At 32.9% G+C, this 16,648-nt stretch overlaps 1 protein-coding gene across 3 annotated transcripts in view; it reads right to left on the bottom strand.

Moving 5' to 3' along the window:
- LOC138704727 (lachesin-like) overlaps nt 1-16,648 on the bottom strand; it is a 292,899-nt gene that overhangs the window by 62,763 nt on the left and 213,488 nt on the right. For all 3 annotated transcript variants that reach the window (XM_069832897.1, XM_069832898.1, XM_069832896.1), the window contains exon 3: nt 4,595-4,698. In XM_069832897.1, coding sequence (XP_069688998.1) covers nt 4,595-4,698 — 104 coding nt within the window. The remainder of the gene's footprint in view (nt 1-4,594; nt 4,699-16,648) is intronic.

Below are 16,648 nucleotides of genomic sequence, written 5' to 3' on the forward strand. Positions count from 1 at the left end.
ATAATTTTCTGTTTTAGATGTAATACTGTATTGAAATTTGTCGAATTTTAAAAAATATATTTGATTCAGTCAATGCAACGTAGTCTTCGAATTTGTAGAAGTTTAAATAACTGGCTTTTATTGTTGTAAAAATATCTTTGAATATGTGGACATTTAAATAATTTGCATTAATTGTTTTCTTTTAATTTTTGGAAATTCAAGAATTTCCTTCATTCACTATAACGCTATATTTCAGTTTGCGAAAATTTCACTTATTCGCGTTACTTGCAGTAACGTTGTCTTTTAGTTTTGAATAATTTAAAGGGTTTTGGATAAATATACGAGTAATTTTTTCTACTTTCTCTGTACAATATGCGAAATTAAAGAAAATGCTTCAGTTGATATAGAATTTATTTTTTTTTTTGTGGAAATTGTAGAAATTTGATTCAGTCAATCTACCGCAGTTTTTTAATTCTTAAAATTTTAAAGAAATTGCTTTTATAGAACTAATAATCTCCTTGGATATATCAAAATTTAAAGATTTTTCTTTAGTTGACATCTTTTATTTTGCGAACATTTCAAGAATTTACTTCTTCGAGTATAACGCTGTGTTTGAGTTTATGAAAGGTTCACTAATTTATTTTACGTGGAATAATATTACTTTTGAATTCTCAGTAATTTAAAGGATTTTGGACAAAGAAAGCATTTTTCTACGCTCTGTATAGAATTTGTATAATTTTATAGAATATGCTTCACTCGATATAGAATTTTGTTACTTTTGTGGAAATTACAGGAATGTGGTTCAATGTAACGTACCTAGTTTTTGAATTTATAAAGACTTAAAGAAATTGCTTTTACAGACATAATACTCTCTTTGAATATGTAAATATGAAATAAAATTTTTTAGTTGATATCTTTTGAAGTTGTGGAAATTTAAACATTTATCTCAATTTCTATAACGCTGTATTTCAATTTTTGAAAATTTCGCTAATTAACTTTAGTTGGAATAACATTATCTTTGAATTTTGAGTAATTTAAAAAGTTTTGGATAAAGGAAATATTTTTCTACACACTATACAGAATTTGGGGAATTTCAAAAAGTGTGTTTCAGTCTATATAGAATTTTCTGATTGTTGTGTAAATTGTAGGAATTTGATTCAATCAATGTAGGTTAATTGAATTTTTTAGTTCGTGGAAGTTTAAAGAAACTGATTTTGTAGACGAAATAATCTCTTTGAATGTGTGAAAGTTTAAGGAAACGTCTGCAGTTCATATCTCAGAATTTGTGAAAAATGCAACATTCGTTTCAGCCATCATAACGTTGTATTTGAGTTTTAAAAAATTAATGAATTCAACTTAGATGACAGAACTTCAACTTTCAGTTTGAGCAATTTTAAGAATTTTGGACAAAGATAATATTTTTCTGCACTCTGTATAGAATGTATGAAATTAAAAAAAATACATAATATATTTCAATTGATATAGAATTTTATTATTTTTATGGAAATTGTAGGAATGTGATTCAGTCATTGTAACGCAATTTTTAATCTCTCCAATTCAGTGAAAATTTAAAGAAAATTCTTTTTTGATATCTCTGAATTTCTAGAAATTTCAACAATTGCTTCAGCTACTATAACGCTGTATCTTAGTGTACGAAAACTTCACTAATTCACTTAATTGAAATAACTTTATCCTTGAGTTTTAAGTACCTTAATTTAAAGGGTTTTACATAAAGATAATATTATTGCAGATACTGTATAGAATTTGTGGAATTTTAAAGGCTATGCTTCAGTTGATATAGAATTTTATTTTTGTGCAAATTGAAGGAATTTTATTCATTAACACAGTTTTATAATTCGTGGAAGTTTAAAGAAATTGATATTATAGATATAATAATCTCTTGGTAAGTGTGATAATTTCAAGGTTCTTCTTTAGTTGATGTCGTTGCATTTGTAGAAATTTCAAAATTTGCTCCAGCTACTATAACGCTGTATTTGAGTTTGTAAAACTTTCACTATTTCACTTAGTTGAAATAACTTTATCTTTGAGTTTTGAGTAATTGAAAAAGTTTTGGATAAAGGTATGGTATTTTAAAATCGAGTCACTTAAATGTCACTATTCACTTAAGTTACAAAAACTTTATCTTTGAGTTTTGAGTCATTTAAAGGGTTTCAGATAAAAATAACACTTTTCTACTCTTCCTTTAGATATAATAGAAGGCTATATAAACACTAAAATTATATTGACTCTATTTAAATAACGCATGTTCTTGTGAGTTTTCGTAATAACAGTTTTACGTGACTACTCAAAATACAAACATTTAGTTAGCTACAGCATGTAATTCATAAGGACGTCACGCTCAAATAACTTAGCAGTTCAGATATGGAAAATAAAATAATAAATATGAATTTTAAGAACTTCACATTTTGTAATCTAATACAAATAGAAATTTTATTTTAAATATTACAAATTTCTTACAGAAATGTGTTCAAATGTGTAACAAAAAAATTATATGTTTCTTTTGAAAGTCATATAAGACGCAATGCTTCATAACATCATGACGATCTTCATAGCAGAATGTAATCGTACAGATATCGTAGGGTTACTGGAAAACGTTGGTAACTACATAGGAAATCACTGATACCAGTTTTTTCCTATAAGCTCACGATATGTGGATGGTTTGAATTTGAGCGGGACTTTATTTTTTTCCTTCGATTAAGTAATCATAACATTTCTAGATAACTTTCATTTTTTCATTACTTATCTTTTGGTTCTGGCAATAATTAGCAGCAAAAACGAATTAGGAAAATATCTCTGCCTGGAATGTTGTTGCACAGCGAGTTATCAAATTCTTAGTGCGGTAGAAACGAATGGTGCTGAAATTTTTAGAAGACTTTTAGTACAGTTCCAGGAAAATAGATTGTTTCTTTCTACGATCTTAGAGTCACATCTGCCTGCTACATGTTCAGCGGCTTTCTTCTGTGAACAAAAAACGATTAAATACGTTGGAGAAACTTATTTGGGAAAACCGACGAGTAATTGTCTGAATTGGTGAAGAAAGCAAGTGGCATCAATTAAATTATTCACCATTTCTAAAGTTTTTTAAACTGTGTGCAAGATAGGTGCCCAAAAATCTGACAGGAAAACAAAACAAAGTAAGTTGAACTTTGTTTCCAACATCTTCAGCGTCACAACTAAAAAGATCACGAGTTCTTGCATAGAATTGTGACAATCAGTAAGATTTAGTACGTTAATACAATTCTGAAACAAAGATTGCTAGCAAAGAATGGAAATATACAGATTCACCACCACGAAAAAAGTCTGGGAGAAAAGTAATGATTACAGGTTTCCCGGGCGAGGATGTGAAACTCCCTATATTTTTCGATTTTCTCTTAGATCAACAAACAGTGAATGCAGCATGGTATAATAGTCTTTTGAAAGGCAAATTTACAAAGAAACTATAATGTTCATAGGATGTGAAAAACTGTACAAATGTATCATCCTGCTTCATGACAACGCCCGTCTTGATTGCGCAAAAATCACACAAAATACTCTTACTGAACTTGGCTGGGAAGTGCTGTCATATGCGCCATACGATCCGGACTTATCCCTGTGCTACGTAAAATGTTTAGACTGCTGAAGAAAAGCTTAGGAGGTAAAACATTTGCAGTGAATGACTTGGTGACGAAAGAAGTGCGGAAATGGCTGCACATCAAATCTGAGGTATTCTTTCGAGAAGAAATGAAAAAGTTACGAGGTCGCCGGTCGAAGTGTCGACAACTGGAGGACCATTTTGAAAAATAATCAGTGATTGAATATTTGTTTTATACGATGTCCAAAAATAAATACAAATTCCGGGTCAAATATGAACTTTCTGAACTAAAATAGGAGCCAAATTTTGAATCACATTATGGTGAATACATTTCTTTACACTTAATGTCTAAAATTTATGAGACGAAACACTACGGGGAATATTATTTCTTTATAGAAAATTGCGAGTGTCAAAAATGTAATTTGAAATACTTGTTGGTTGCTAACATTTTCAAATGTGATCGACGAAGATAATTGTGTGGAGGAATTCACTTCTGAGGCGGAATAAAGTGTGAGTTTTAATTCTTATCCCACATGATGATTGAAAGGCTAAATTTTTCATTGACAACGGTGTTTGATAAGGTTTACTTGGAGCCTTCTCAATCAAGGATAAGTTTTTTTCAGGCGTGGAAAAACTATGCGGATTTTCCACCTTTACTTTTATTCCGAAAGTAGTCACGTTAAGAATTTTCATTATAACTTTTATTAGAACTTTTATTGTTCTTAAAAATACATTATCCTTGCTGTAATTGAACTCACGAATGTAGGAGCTAATGGAAACTCCTGCAATTATCCGAGAGGAATTTTTAATATTCGGCCTGACAAAACCAAAAATTTATTACTACTGATAAAGAAGAATTTATTGTTCATTATTCATACATCTATGAGAGAAATTTATATGGAATGACTGTGAGTACGATTTCATATTTCTGTTTGGCTTCTTCGGAAGTGTGAAGAGTGTAGATTACTTTTTTAAGTCGGATTTCTCTCAGGACATTAATCGAAATATCTTTAAGTAGCCTACCTTATATCCTCGTAAGTTGTCCACAACACAGGCTAGGAGAGCGTCTCTGCCGATGGTGACAGTCACGTTAGGAATAGGCTCAGCAAATCGTGGCAACAGCGCCTCTGGAACAAGAATAGAAGAGGAAAATATTATAACATAGAAAAATCCAAAATAGTAGTATTACGAGAGTCATTTCATAAGTCATGACAACTATATTATATCAGCCAATAAAGTTATATGCGATTGAAGGTCACTGGAATGTGCTTCGCAATGCTAGTACCAAATTGGGTCCGGGTACAGGAGGCAATGGGTAAGGGAAATTGAAAGATGCGTAAATAGAAATAATTATTTTATTATGCACAAAAGGAAACAAAGTACATTACTCATAGCTAACACCCTTCAAAATAATTCCCCAAGACTTCCACACATCTTTGCCAACGTTGATGCACGCATTGAATACCGTCGCCTTTGTGCGATTCGTCCATGTATACCACCTCTGGTACTGAAATCAGGCGAGTAGGGAGGCTATTCCAACGCACTATCACCCAATGCTTCTCGTAGCTCAGAATGACACTGATGAGCATTTCTGCCACGAAGAACTGCAATTTTCACGTATGACCGCTGTTCAACTTTACTTACATTCATCTTGAGCCAGCCTCTAGCGTACTAACTTTTGCGTGTGCTGTCAACTAGCCACTAATGCACACAGACGCAATCTGGCGGTGGCATCCCGTACAATGTACGATAGATTTTCAAACGTATTTACTGAACTAACCACATTTTCGGTTATTCGGAAGATATAACTTAACATAGTTGCTATGTCTTATGAAATGGCCCTCTTATATAGTACAAAGATACAATCCACCTAATAAATAAGATATTTACGTAAAGATTAATTTTTGGTCCTACAAAATATATCTGTTATGGTAACAATGATTATTAGAAGAGAAAAACTCTCTCCGGCGCCGGGGATCGAACTTGGGTCCTTGGTTCTATGTACCAAGTGCTCTAACAACACATAATAATAATAATAATAATAATAATAATAATAATAATAATAATAATAATAATAATAATACTTATTTACTTACTTATTGGCATTTAAGGAACCAGGAGGTTCATTGCCGCCCTCACATAAGCCCGCCATTGATCCCTATCCTGAGCAAGATTAATCCAGTCTCTACCATCATATCCCACCTCCCTCATCCATTTTAATATTATCTTCCCATCTACGTCTCGGCCTCCCCAAAGGTCTTTTTCCCGCCGGCCTCCCAACCAACACTCTATATGCATTTCTGGATTCGCCCATACGTGCTACATGCCCTGCCCATCTCAAGCGTCTGGATTTAATGTTCTTAATTATGTCAGGTGAAGAATACAATGCGTGCAGCTCTGCGTTGTGTAATTTTCTCTATTCTCCTGTAACTTCATCAATAATGCTGTAATAGCTACAGGTCGTGCAAATGATGAAGTTTGTTCTGGTTTTATATTAATTGTTGTTGAAGTAAAATTAACAGCTCCTGGAATTGAAGGAACACCTGCTAACACTTATTTTCTAATATGTGCTCTTTGTTTATTTCTTATTAGGTGTATGTTTATTGCAGAGAGCAAATGACTGCACGCCTCATTACCCTTTTGTTTACATCATTTCCGATATGATACCGTATGCCCAATAAGAAACAAGCAAAGAGCTCATATTAGAAGATATGCTGTTCTTACAATACCAATTTCAAAGCCCTTGTTTGGTACAAAATTTAATTTTATGGCCCATGTTTATTAGACTTTTTTCTGTTTATAAATACTACCACCTCTCGGGATACTGAATGCTTTCTTTTTAGTGGAAACCACACTGAGCATCTTCCATGATATTGGTGAACAAACAGTCATATCTCGAAATATATTAATTTAGGATCCACTTTTATGAACTTTTCTTTTTTTTCATGGATAGTATCACCTCATAAATTATTGAATGGTTTTTAAAACTCTGTATGGTACCGAAAAAGATCCCTAGCAAATTATAATCCACATGGGAAAAAAAGAACGATCTACTTTAATATTAGGGTTATCATCCGTCCGGCAAAAGGAGGACATGTCCTCTTTTTTAATAATTTTATCCTGTCCGGCAGGCATTAAAAAAATTGAAATGTTCGGCATTTGGCATTTCAACTAGAATTAATATGAATATTGAATAATGTGCGATATTATGCACAGAATATCTAAACAAATGGTGAAAACCTATGAAAGAAGTTAACTGCTTTCATTGGTTGAAGCTGGAGCACGTAAAAAAACATAAAATATGATGACCTATTGACATGCATTGAATTCTTACACTCTAAAACGTCACTATTCATGATTCTAACCTATTTTATCAATTTTATTCTGCAATATACAAAGATATGGCAGTCAAGTTAATTTGGACAAAGATTTAACTTTAGATAAACAATGGTGCTAATTCTTCAATTCCAATAGTTCTGCGAGCACTGAAACTTTCTCAGAACTTTTAAAAATTTCAATTCTATTTATTTATCCCAAGTCACAATGGAAGTGTTGTGAGAGTATTTTCCCTAATATCTGCTCAACGGACAAAAGAACGAAATCGCATGCTAACGGAGACAGTCAGAGGTATCATCATGGTGAAATATAATTTCAAGGACATGTCCTGTGAACGATTCCATAGTTATTTGTTACAAGATAGAAGTTTGTATTCAGGCTCTTGTGCACAAAGTGAGCTCCACCGACAAGTAGGGTACAGATGTAATACTGATCCAGCAACTAGTAGGAAACTAACAAGGAGAGGACACGCTCTGTATATCGCTGAATTAAATCAGATTTTGTCACATGAAAGTACAAGACGCACTGTTTAAAGTCATACCTGGTATGGGTGGCAAATGACCCCGCGTTTTGGAAATATTGGCTATTGTTTATGACATACTTCTGTTAGGTGCCTAATAGGGAAGCATTATACTGTGTAAGGGCGTAGCTCATGTGGTTGGATGCTGAATTGTCATCCAGGCAACCCGAGTTCGAGTCCTAATGCCTTCTCATTTTTTAAAGCTTGATATTATTATTATTATTATTATTATTATTATTATTATTATTATTATTATTATTATTATTATTATTATTAATTCACTTTCAGTTGTCAGTTCCTATATTCAAAGCCATGTTGAAATATGCGTGGTACGCATCAAAATTGATAAACGAACGAGAAGTGTTTGTGAATGTGAAGGATATCTGTTTCGCAGCAGAAGTGCGGAAAAATGTGTGTGACTGTGGACAACCTTCTTTCATTTGCTGTGCATGGTGCAGGAAATATGTATGTTTTGTGTGTTTTTATGACATCATAATGAATCGGGTACAAAATGAAATGGAATAGCTGCTACAGAAATAGAACAGACGCCAGTGACACATCTTACCTTCCTACGTGAGCAGTATTTCATTGTTTATCCTTTACAATACAATGTTAGTTAATTAGTAATTTGTTTAAAACATGATGAAGCATTCAATACATTGAGAAATATGATATAGGTATGTAAATAGATAACTGTGATCACAATATTAATCATTATTAAAAGAAACAAATATAGAACCAGTCAAGATTCGAACTTAGGTTGCCTGGGTAACAACTCAGCATCCAACCATATGGGCTACTCTGTTACGCAGGCTAATGATTCCCTATTGAGCACCTAACGGAAGTATGTCACAAACAATAGCCAATATTTCCAAAACGAGGGGTCATTGGCCACCCATACCAGGTATGACTTTAAACAGTAAGTCTTGTACTTTCATCTCACACAATCTTATTCTATTCGGTGATATACAGAGCATGTCCTCTCCTTGTAAGATAAACCATTGTTTTTATCTTCAATTTTGTCCATACCAATTTTTAAAAAGTCGTCCTTTTTTCAGCAATGTCCTCTTATTTTAGATTCCATGTCCTCCTGTAGAATTTCTTCTCATGGTAACCCTATATAAGTTGAAGACAGCAGTTTGAAAATGGAGCCGGATACTGACCATGATGATGTAGATAATGATGATTTTACGTACTACAGTATAAAAGTACCAGAAATTTTAGTAATTCAATTAGTCTTAACTGCTCGCTTCGATTCGTATCAGAACGCTTGGTACTGTTGCGTTACAGACGCGACGGTTTTCATTTTCGTGAGCGACATACTCTTGATTAAAATTTTATGAGGTTAGAAGAGAGATCTACTAGTTAGTTCCCACCTTTAGAGACGTAATTAAATAACAATATTAAGACTACTTGAGCGTAGCTAAGTAAGACCTCATCCGCTCGGATGCAAATTACTAGTTAACGCCACTGAAACATGTTAATGAGACCAAAAGAGAGAATAGTGTGCGGAGAGAGACGGGAAGAGTCTGGGTCTACATTAAAACTCGACTCCCGACGAGAGAGAGAGAGAGAGAGAGAGAGAGAGAGAGAGAGAGAGAGAGAGAGAGAGAGAAAGAGATGGAGTAGGAGAGGGCGCTACCTCCTATTATCTCATCACAACAGATGAGGAGGGGCTAATGGAGTCGGCGGGGGCTGTTGCGGTATTGCCACACAATCAATCACGTGGCGTCGCCCCCTCGAAAACCATCGAGTCCAGCAGATAAGAGACTGTTTGCGGGCCCGATAATATTGCGAACGCCTTGGTGTGCATAAGGTTGTAGTTCTGTCGTACAAGATGCTTGAGCGCTGTTTAAGTGGACTTTTCTTTCTTGGTCATCCTCGGCAGTAGTGTTGCCAGATAGTGAGATTATTTTAAGATTTTATCTACCTAAAATATCTAGTAATGCGACAGAGGTTTTTTCTGTTTTAAGACAATTGCAATTATTTCTTGTTTTAGTTATCTTTTATTTTTCCACCAATTCTTATGTTTTAGTGAAGCAATTGAAGACTCAATAAAACAACAGCCCAAGTTTAGAAAACTAAATTTTACAGGAGAAGGTTTTATTTGAATTATTAATTTCTGGGTTACATTTATTAACATGCTTTATGTTACATAAACTGCATATAAAATCAGGTTTTAATGTTTTAATAATAATAATGATAATAATAATATTTATTTATGTATTTACTTATTTATTTACTCACTTATTTACTTATTCATTCATTCATTCATTCATTCATTCATTCATTCATTCATTCATTCATTCATTCACATATTTATTTATTTATTCATTCGTTCATTCATTCATTCACATATTTATTTATTTATTTATTTATTCATTCGTTCATTCATTCATTAATTGATTTATTATTTTATTCATTTATCCATTTATTCATTCATTATTTATTCATTCATTCATTTATTAATTTATTTACTTATTTATTTATTTATTTATTTATACTGGCAAGAGTTTATGCCATAGCGCTTTCTCCTACACTCTACCAGGTCATATTTATTTATTTATTTACTTATTTATTTATTTACTTATTTATTTATTTATTTAGACTGACAGAGTAACGGCCATAGCGCTTTCTCTTACACTCTACCAGGTCACAAAGTACACAAGCAGTGAACATAATACTAACATATTACAAATTTATTAACTTAATTAACTTTATTAATTTATTGAATTTATTAACATGGTGTTGTATTTGCTCTGCAATTTGTCAATTATAGCTACGCCTACATTTTGCATTTTTGGCTATGATGTCTGAACTTGGCCCTTTTTTATTTCTTTTTATTTGGTGTTTTTCATTGATATCTCTATCTGTGTCTTTTATTTAGGTGGTATCTATTTGTTTTTTTTTCTTCTCTTTGCCACTTTTAATTTGTAATTACACTTGTATCTGTTTTACCTCTTTTTTCGTGCTATATGCATTCTATGTTTTTTTTATCTGTACTGTCTATTGTAATTGGGGCTTTGCCCTGTTATGGACATAAATAAATAAATAAACAAACAAACAAATAAATAAATAAATAAATAAATAAATAAATAAATAAATAAATAAATAAATAAATAAATAAATAAATAAATAAATAAATAACTAAATAAATAAATAAATAAATAAATAAATAAATAAATAAATAAATAAATAAATAAATAAATAAATAAATAAATCGACACTAAACAATATTAAAATAATACCATAATAGAAAAAAAGTAAAAATACAGCTCTAAAGATCGATATATAATATAACTAAACAACTCAGTAATTCTAATTACGACACGACAAAGGACGGTGTGGGTACGTGGCCTAGTTATGTGCTAGGCCCTATATACTCTGTTTCACATGTAACGAGAAAGTGGCCAATAGCTCTTTTCTGTGCTTTACTAAATGCGGCAGGTATCAATGTTTATGATATTTTTAAAGCTAATTTGGAAAACAAGCCAGTTAGTCAGAGATAATTTTTTAAGTATTTAGATCTTCAAATTATGAAAACCTTGTTTATCCAGAGGTCGATCAATGTTTCCCTATTCTCAGAGATCAGATGTACAATGAAAAAGTAGACGTGTCCCTTGCAGCAGTAGCAAGAACAAGTAAACAAACGAAATTCAACATCTGCCAAAAGTCTGTTTGTCGGGGCTTGAAAAATTATATACTGTATTATGTGTGGATAATGCATGAGGAAGGAAGTTAAGGTTCTTGTGTTGTGTAAAACTGATAGATCTGTTCAACCAACGAACAAGAAAATGCAATTATTATTGATTAATGTACCAGGAAATGTGTAATAATAATAATAATAATAATAATAATAATAATATTGATAAAGATGTTTGTAAGTAAATTTGTAATTGTTGTAGTGAAAAGAATAATGCTGTATAATGGATACAGAATAAAAATGATTTTTCTATTGTGTATATTTTTTACTAAGACAATTTAAAATTACTATAATTGGATGGTAAACCTAAATAAAAATAACTAGAATACCAATGACGTCTTTCTGGCCCAGAATAATGCTAATAGGACATGATACTGATGTCGATCGATAAATAACGCACCACATTTTTTTTTCTCATTAAAGGCTTGCAATTGTAATCGTACAATGTCATTCCCCAATTCTTTGCCTACAAATAACTATTTTTTTTTACATAGTCTCCATTCAAATCTATGGACCCTCGCCCCAGATGGTAGAGCCTGTATGACTTCAGTGTACCACTCTGACGGTCTTCCTCGCAGCCACGTCTTTACTTCGGCTACAACCTTCTCGTCATTGTCGTATCCAGCGGATTGCAACTTTCAGACTACCATACAGATGGAAATCAGGTGGTGCAAGATCGGACTGTAGGGTGGATGAGGAAGGACAGTCAAAATTTTGTGATCTCTTGACGGATGTGCGAGCTTATGTATGCTTTCGCATTGTCATGTTGAAAAATAATTATTTTAACATATTTATGAGGACGAACACGCATAAATCGTCTGTTAGTTTCTTTAGACTCTTCACCTAAAGTTCTGAGTTCCAGCAGACAATGTGTCAATCACAATTACCCCTTCAGAGTCTCAGAACACCGAAGCCATGACAAGACCTTATCTCAGTAGACAATATTAAGCGCCTGTGAACATTTGCAATCGTATTCTTCAACGCAAAAAGAAATTAAATCACAACTCTCTACTTTGCACGTTCTTCATGTGCAGTCGTCATTTTGAACACTAACTGCACCACTACCACCTAACGGAAAATTATGAAAATATATAGAGTTACGCAGAAAGGTTAGAAATGGTGTATATAAAATTTTGTTCTTCTCCGATGAAAGGCGACTTACTAAACTATATAGGCTAATATTTTAAAGAATAATGCTTAAAAACTATGACTGATATCAAATTTACGTACGCCGCGCCAACTCGAAGATTGAAGTAATTTAGCCAAATTTTGCACTCTTAAGCAGAGTTAGGAAAAACTGTTGTACATTGATGAATTGATGGATTTGGTTTACGTTGTAAGGGATCAGAAGTTGATGAAGGGTCAGGGATAAAGTGACCACGAAGGAGGAGACCTGGGGAGCAGAGTGTTTTGCGAATAAGGGATCAAGAATCGTTGAAGTTGCCCGTGTCTCAGGTTACGTGGTTGAGAGGTACCGTACAAGGTTAATGGGTGTCAGGGGAGGCTGGGGCATGTGCATAAGGGAGCTGGTGGCTGAAGAATCGTGGCAGGGGGCAGTGGGAACTGCGAACGGATATAAGGGAAATTGAGGGTCAGGAGGGGTCTGGAACGATGTAGGAGTGCGACTTTCCGTATCCTCACTAGCCATTCTTAATCTGTTTTCCGTCTGTGAAGGCAAAATGCTTCCAAAGTAAATATGTTTGAGAAATCGGAGTAATGATAACGCAGAAGTGGCAAATTACATTGAAATGCCTGATGGAATAGGCCTATATGTATGTATATATACTTAGAACATGTGTATATCGTTGTTGTTCCTGCAGTAACTCCTATGTGTATGTATTTATTTACAATGCAAGTGGGCAAGCACCCGGTGGCAGTGGTATACACAATATAAACAATACACAATAAAATGATAAACAATAAACAATAAAATCATAAACAATACACAATAAAATTTACAATACACAATACAATTAGCCTATATACACAATACAATAAGAATACACAATACAATTTAACACAATAATTACAATTAATAATAAAACATAAAATACCTAAAAATAATGGAGATAATTATTACAGTTGTCTGAACACTATTTATTGATAAAATAAATAAAATAATAAAACTGGTTAGAAACCATACATGTTTCGGGGGCTATGCTCCCCCATCTTCAGTGGTTGTACCACGACTGCAACAAGAGAATGGAATGTATAAAGATCTTGAATATGCTACAAAATTATAAAATTTATAAAATACTAAGTCTGAGACAATATCGTTAAAAAGTAAAATGATTTAATGTATTGAATTGAAATTTCATTATAAACTTAATAAAAAAATAAACTTGAGAATAGTTATTAAATATTGTTAAATGATATCTTATAGAAGAAATATGTATAATACAATTCTGATGATACAATATATAAATCTTAAGTAATACTAATGGTGACCCAAGAATAATGTTAAAATGTTATATTATTATAGAATGTCAATGACAAGATGTGAATGTTATTCATTCCTAAATATTTGGAATTAAAGATTAACCATCAGTGAAGTTAAAAACTGATGTTAAGAATTTTAAAAAAAGTTTCAAAAATAGAACTTATGTTCTTACACTATAAGTACAATCAGAAATATTTATGAACACTGTTGTATTTTGACCTTTTAAGTATTTAATAAAATACCTAATTTTACAATACAACCTACATATGTATAGGCCCTACATAAGTTTCAATAGTCTTTCACTTTACTCTCATCTCACTTACTCTAGTGGCACTATGACGCATTTCATTGACACTATAGGACACATTTCACTGACACTCTATAACACATTTTACTGACACTATAGAACACATTTCATTGACGCTATAAATTATCACTGATCGGAACTATTCACTGCACTGTAAAACCATAACTTCACTGACTCACCTCGCTTCACTGATACAACAGTTCAAATAAGTCAAATAATTACACCCTTATGCATACTTATAAACAGAACTACATTTAAGTTAAACATTTCTAGTCTAAGGCCCTCTTACATTGCTATTTTTAAATAATTTACAATTCAAACCAAGGAAGTAACTCGTCAGGCTAAATAAATACATGTCACCTTAAAAAATTAAATCTTAAATGTCACCTTAATTTTAATTTGCACTTGATACACAACTTTTTAAGTTATTCTTGAATCTCCTTAAGGAAGGACAGCCCTCAAAGACCGCTGCAGGTAGGTCATTCCAATCATTTATAGTTCTATTTAAAAATGAGAATTTACCTACATCCGTTTTCTGTTTCCTACATTTGATTTTAAAATCATGATCGTTCCTGCCATAGTACGTTGGCTTTTCTAACCGAGCTGTTATGTCTACCCATGCTTTCTGACTTAGATGTGCTCTATACAATGATGTTACGTGCAAAATATAAAATCTTTCAGGAGGAAGAAAAAACGCATTTATTCATCCTATGACAGCCGTACATAGGAAACTGAGAATTCTTACATTTTCGAAACAGTGATATATAATTACATATAGGAGATTTTAATATTTGCTGTATCACTATTTAAGTTATTTAATAGAGCAAAAATATGAAAATCGATAAATATGTCACATAGAAGTTATTGCAGGAACAACGACGATATACTCTATAATTAATCATAATGTATGTATGTAGTATGGATGGATGGATGGATTGATGGATGAATGGATGGATGAATAAGCAGGCTTGCTGACTGAGTCAGACAGACATGAGTGTATGAAGTATTAAATTAATACTCTTATTTGAATAAATGAATGAATGAATATATTTGTCTTTAAGCAATATACCTTTTGGTGAAGTGGCACTTCACATTAATAGTATACAGTGCCGTCTCCCCGTTTTACAACGCCTCTAGTACAAGTCATTTAGATCATTACTTTTTTTTTATTATTGCAATTCTTCCTTTGGGCTAAGAAGGATGAAGTTACAGGAGAATGGAGAAGGTTACACAACGCAGAACTACACGCATTGTATTCTTCACCTGACATAATTAGGAACATTAAATCCAGACGTTTGAGATAAGCAAGGCATGTAGCACGTATGGGCGAATCTAGAAATGCATATAGAGTGTTAGTTGGGCGGCCGGAGGGAAAAAGACCTTTGGGAAGGCAGAGACGTAGTTGGAAGGATACTATTAAAATGAATTTGAGGGAGGTGGGATACAATGATAGAGATTGGATTAATCTTGCACAGGATAATGACCGATGGCGGGCTTATGTGAGGGTGGCAATGAACCTACGAGTTCCTTAAAAGCCATTTGTAAGTAAGTAAATTGTAAGTATTGCAGTGCTTTCACTAATCTTTTCTTGTCCGTCATCAATTCTTCCACTATTTTACTCCTCATCCATTATTATACCAAAAATTCTATACAGTAGAACCCTGATTATCCGTCACCCTATTAAGTGATTGGCGGATTATCCGACTGTCTTTCTCTTGCTCTTTTTTCTTTTTTGCTACAGAAACATATGAAGTACTACTGTATGTTATATTAGTACTGTACGTATTTTTTTTTCTAGGGAGTGTTTTACAAGCCTTTACACTTACACAGTTTGGCCTGTTGCTCGAGTTGCCGCACTGTACAACTTCTATATAAAATGTATCCATAAGTGTCAAAAGAAAATGTGTTCTGCTAAGTATCGAAAAAAAGTGCAAATAATTGAGTGGTTTGGGGAAAGAGAAACTGTGGCCCATCTCGCATCAGAATATGAAACTGATATTACAACTATTTGCGATTTAACCCTTTCTAACCCAAATTAAATTTACAAGCAATCCATGTTGAAACAAATAGCTGTATTAGGACCAATTCAGTGACCAAGTTACGGGAGTGGCAACATTTGAAACAAAACTGTATTGATTAAAATGTATTGAAATAGTAGTTATCCAGCAAAATTTACCTTCATATGTAACACACAAGTATATAAATGCTATAAAGTTAATTATTGCCATATGGTATCTATAGGTAAGAAAGAGTTAATAAAAATCAAGAATAGAGTGTATAGAGTATGTAAATCACGACATGAGACCTCTACTATTCCTACCTTTCCCCTGACAGCCATTACAAGAAGTTTCTTTGCCCCTTAAAAACACGTCTTTGACAACCGAACTTAAATTAGTGAACTTCTGATTCACTATCACGCGTGTTAAACACAAGACCACGGAGGAAATTACGAATCACTTAATTTACGAAAATATTTTATGGTACGGATTATCTGATTTTTCGATTAACCGTTCAGTTCACCCCCTTCATTACCACGGATAATAAAGGTTCTAGTGTACTTCTAATTCTTGGCCCCCTCCTGTATGGCACATTTCCCCTCACTTCACATCTCTAACTATTTGCACTTTTCACTGCTAAGCTTTTCACATTGATACTTTATTTTAGGTCTTAGTTTTATTTTCTCACGATTTATTTCCCCTCCACATCGTTTCGTTCAGTCATACTGCTTTTTCACCTTGTTTTCTCCTCTTCCTTCATCACTGCTTTTTGAA

The sequence above is a fragment of the Periplaneta americana genome, chromosome 8 (genome assembly GCF_040183065.1).
Source record: "Periplaneta americana isolate PAMFEO1 chromosome 8, P.americana_PAMFEO1_priV1, whole genome shotgun sequence".
NCBI lineage: Eukaryota > Metazoa > Arthropoda > Insecta > Blattodea > Blattidae > Periplaneta > Periplaneta americana.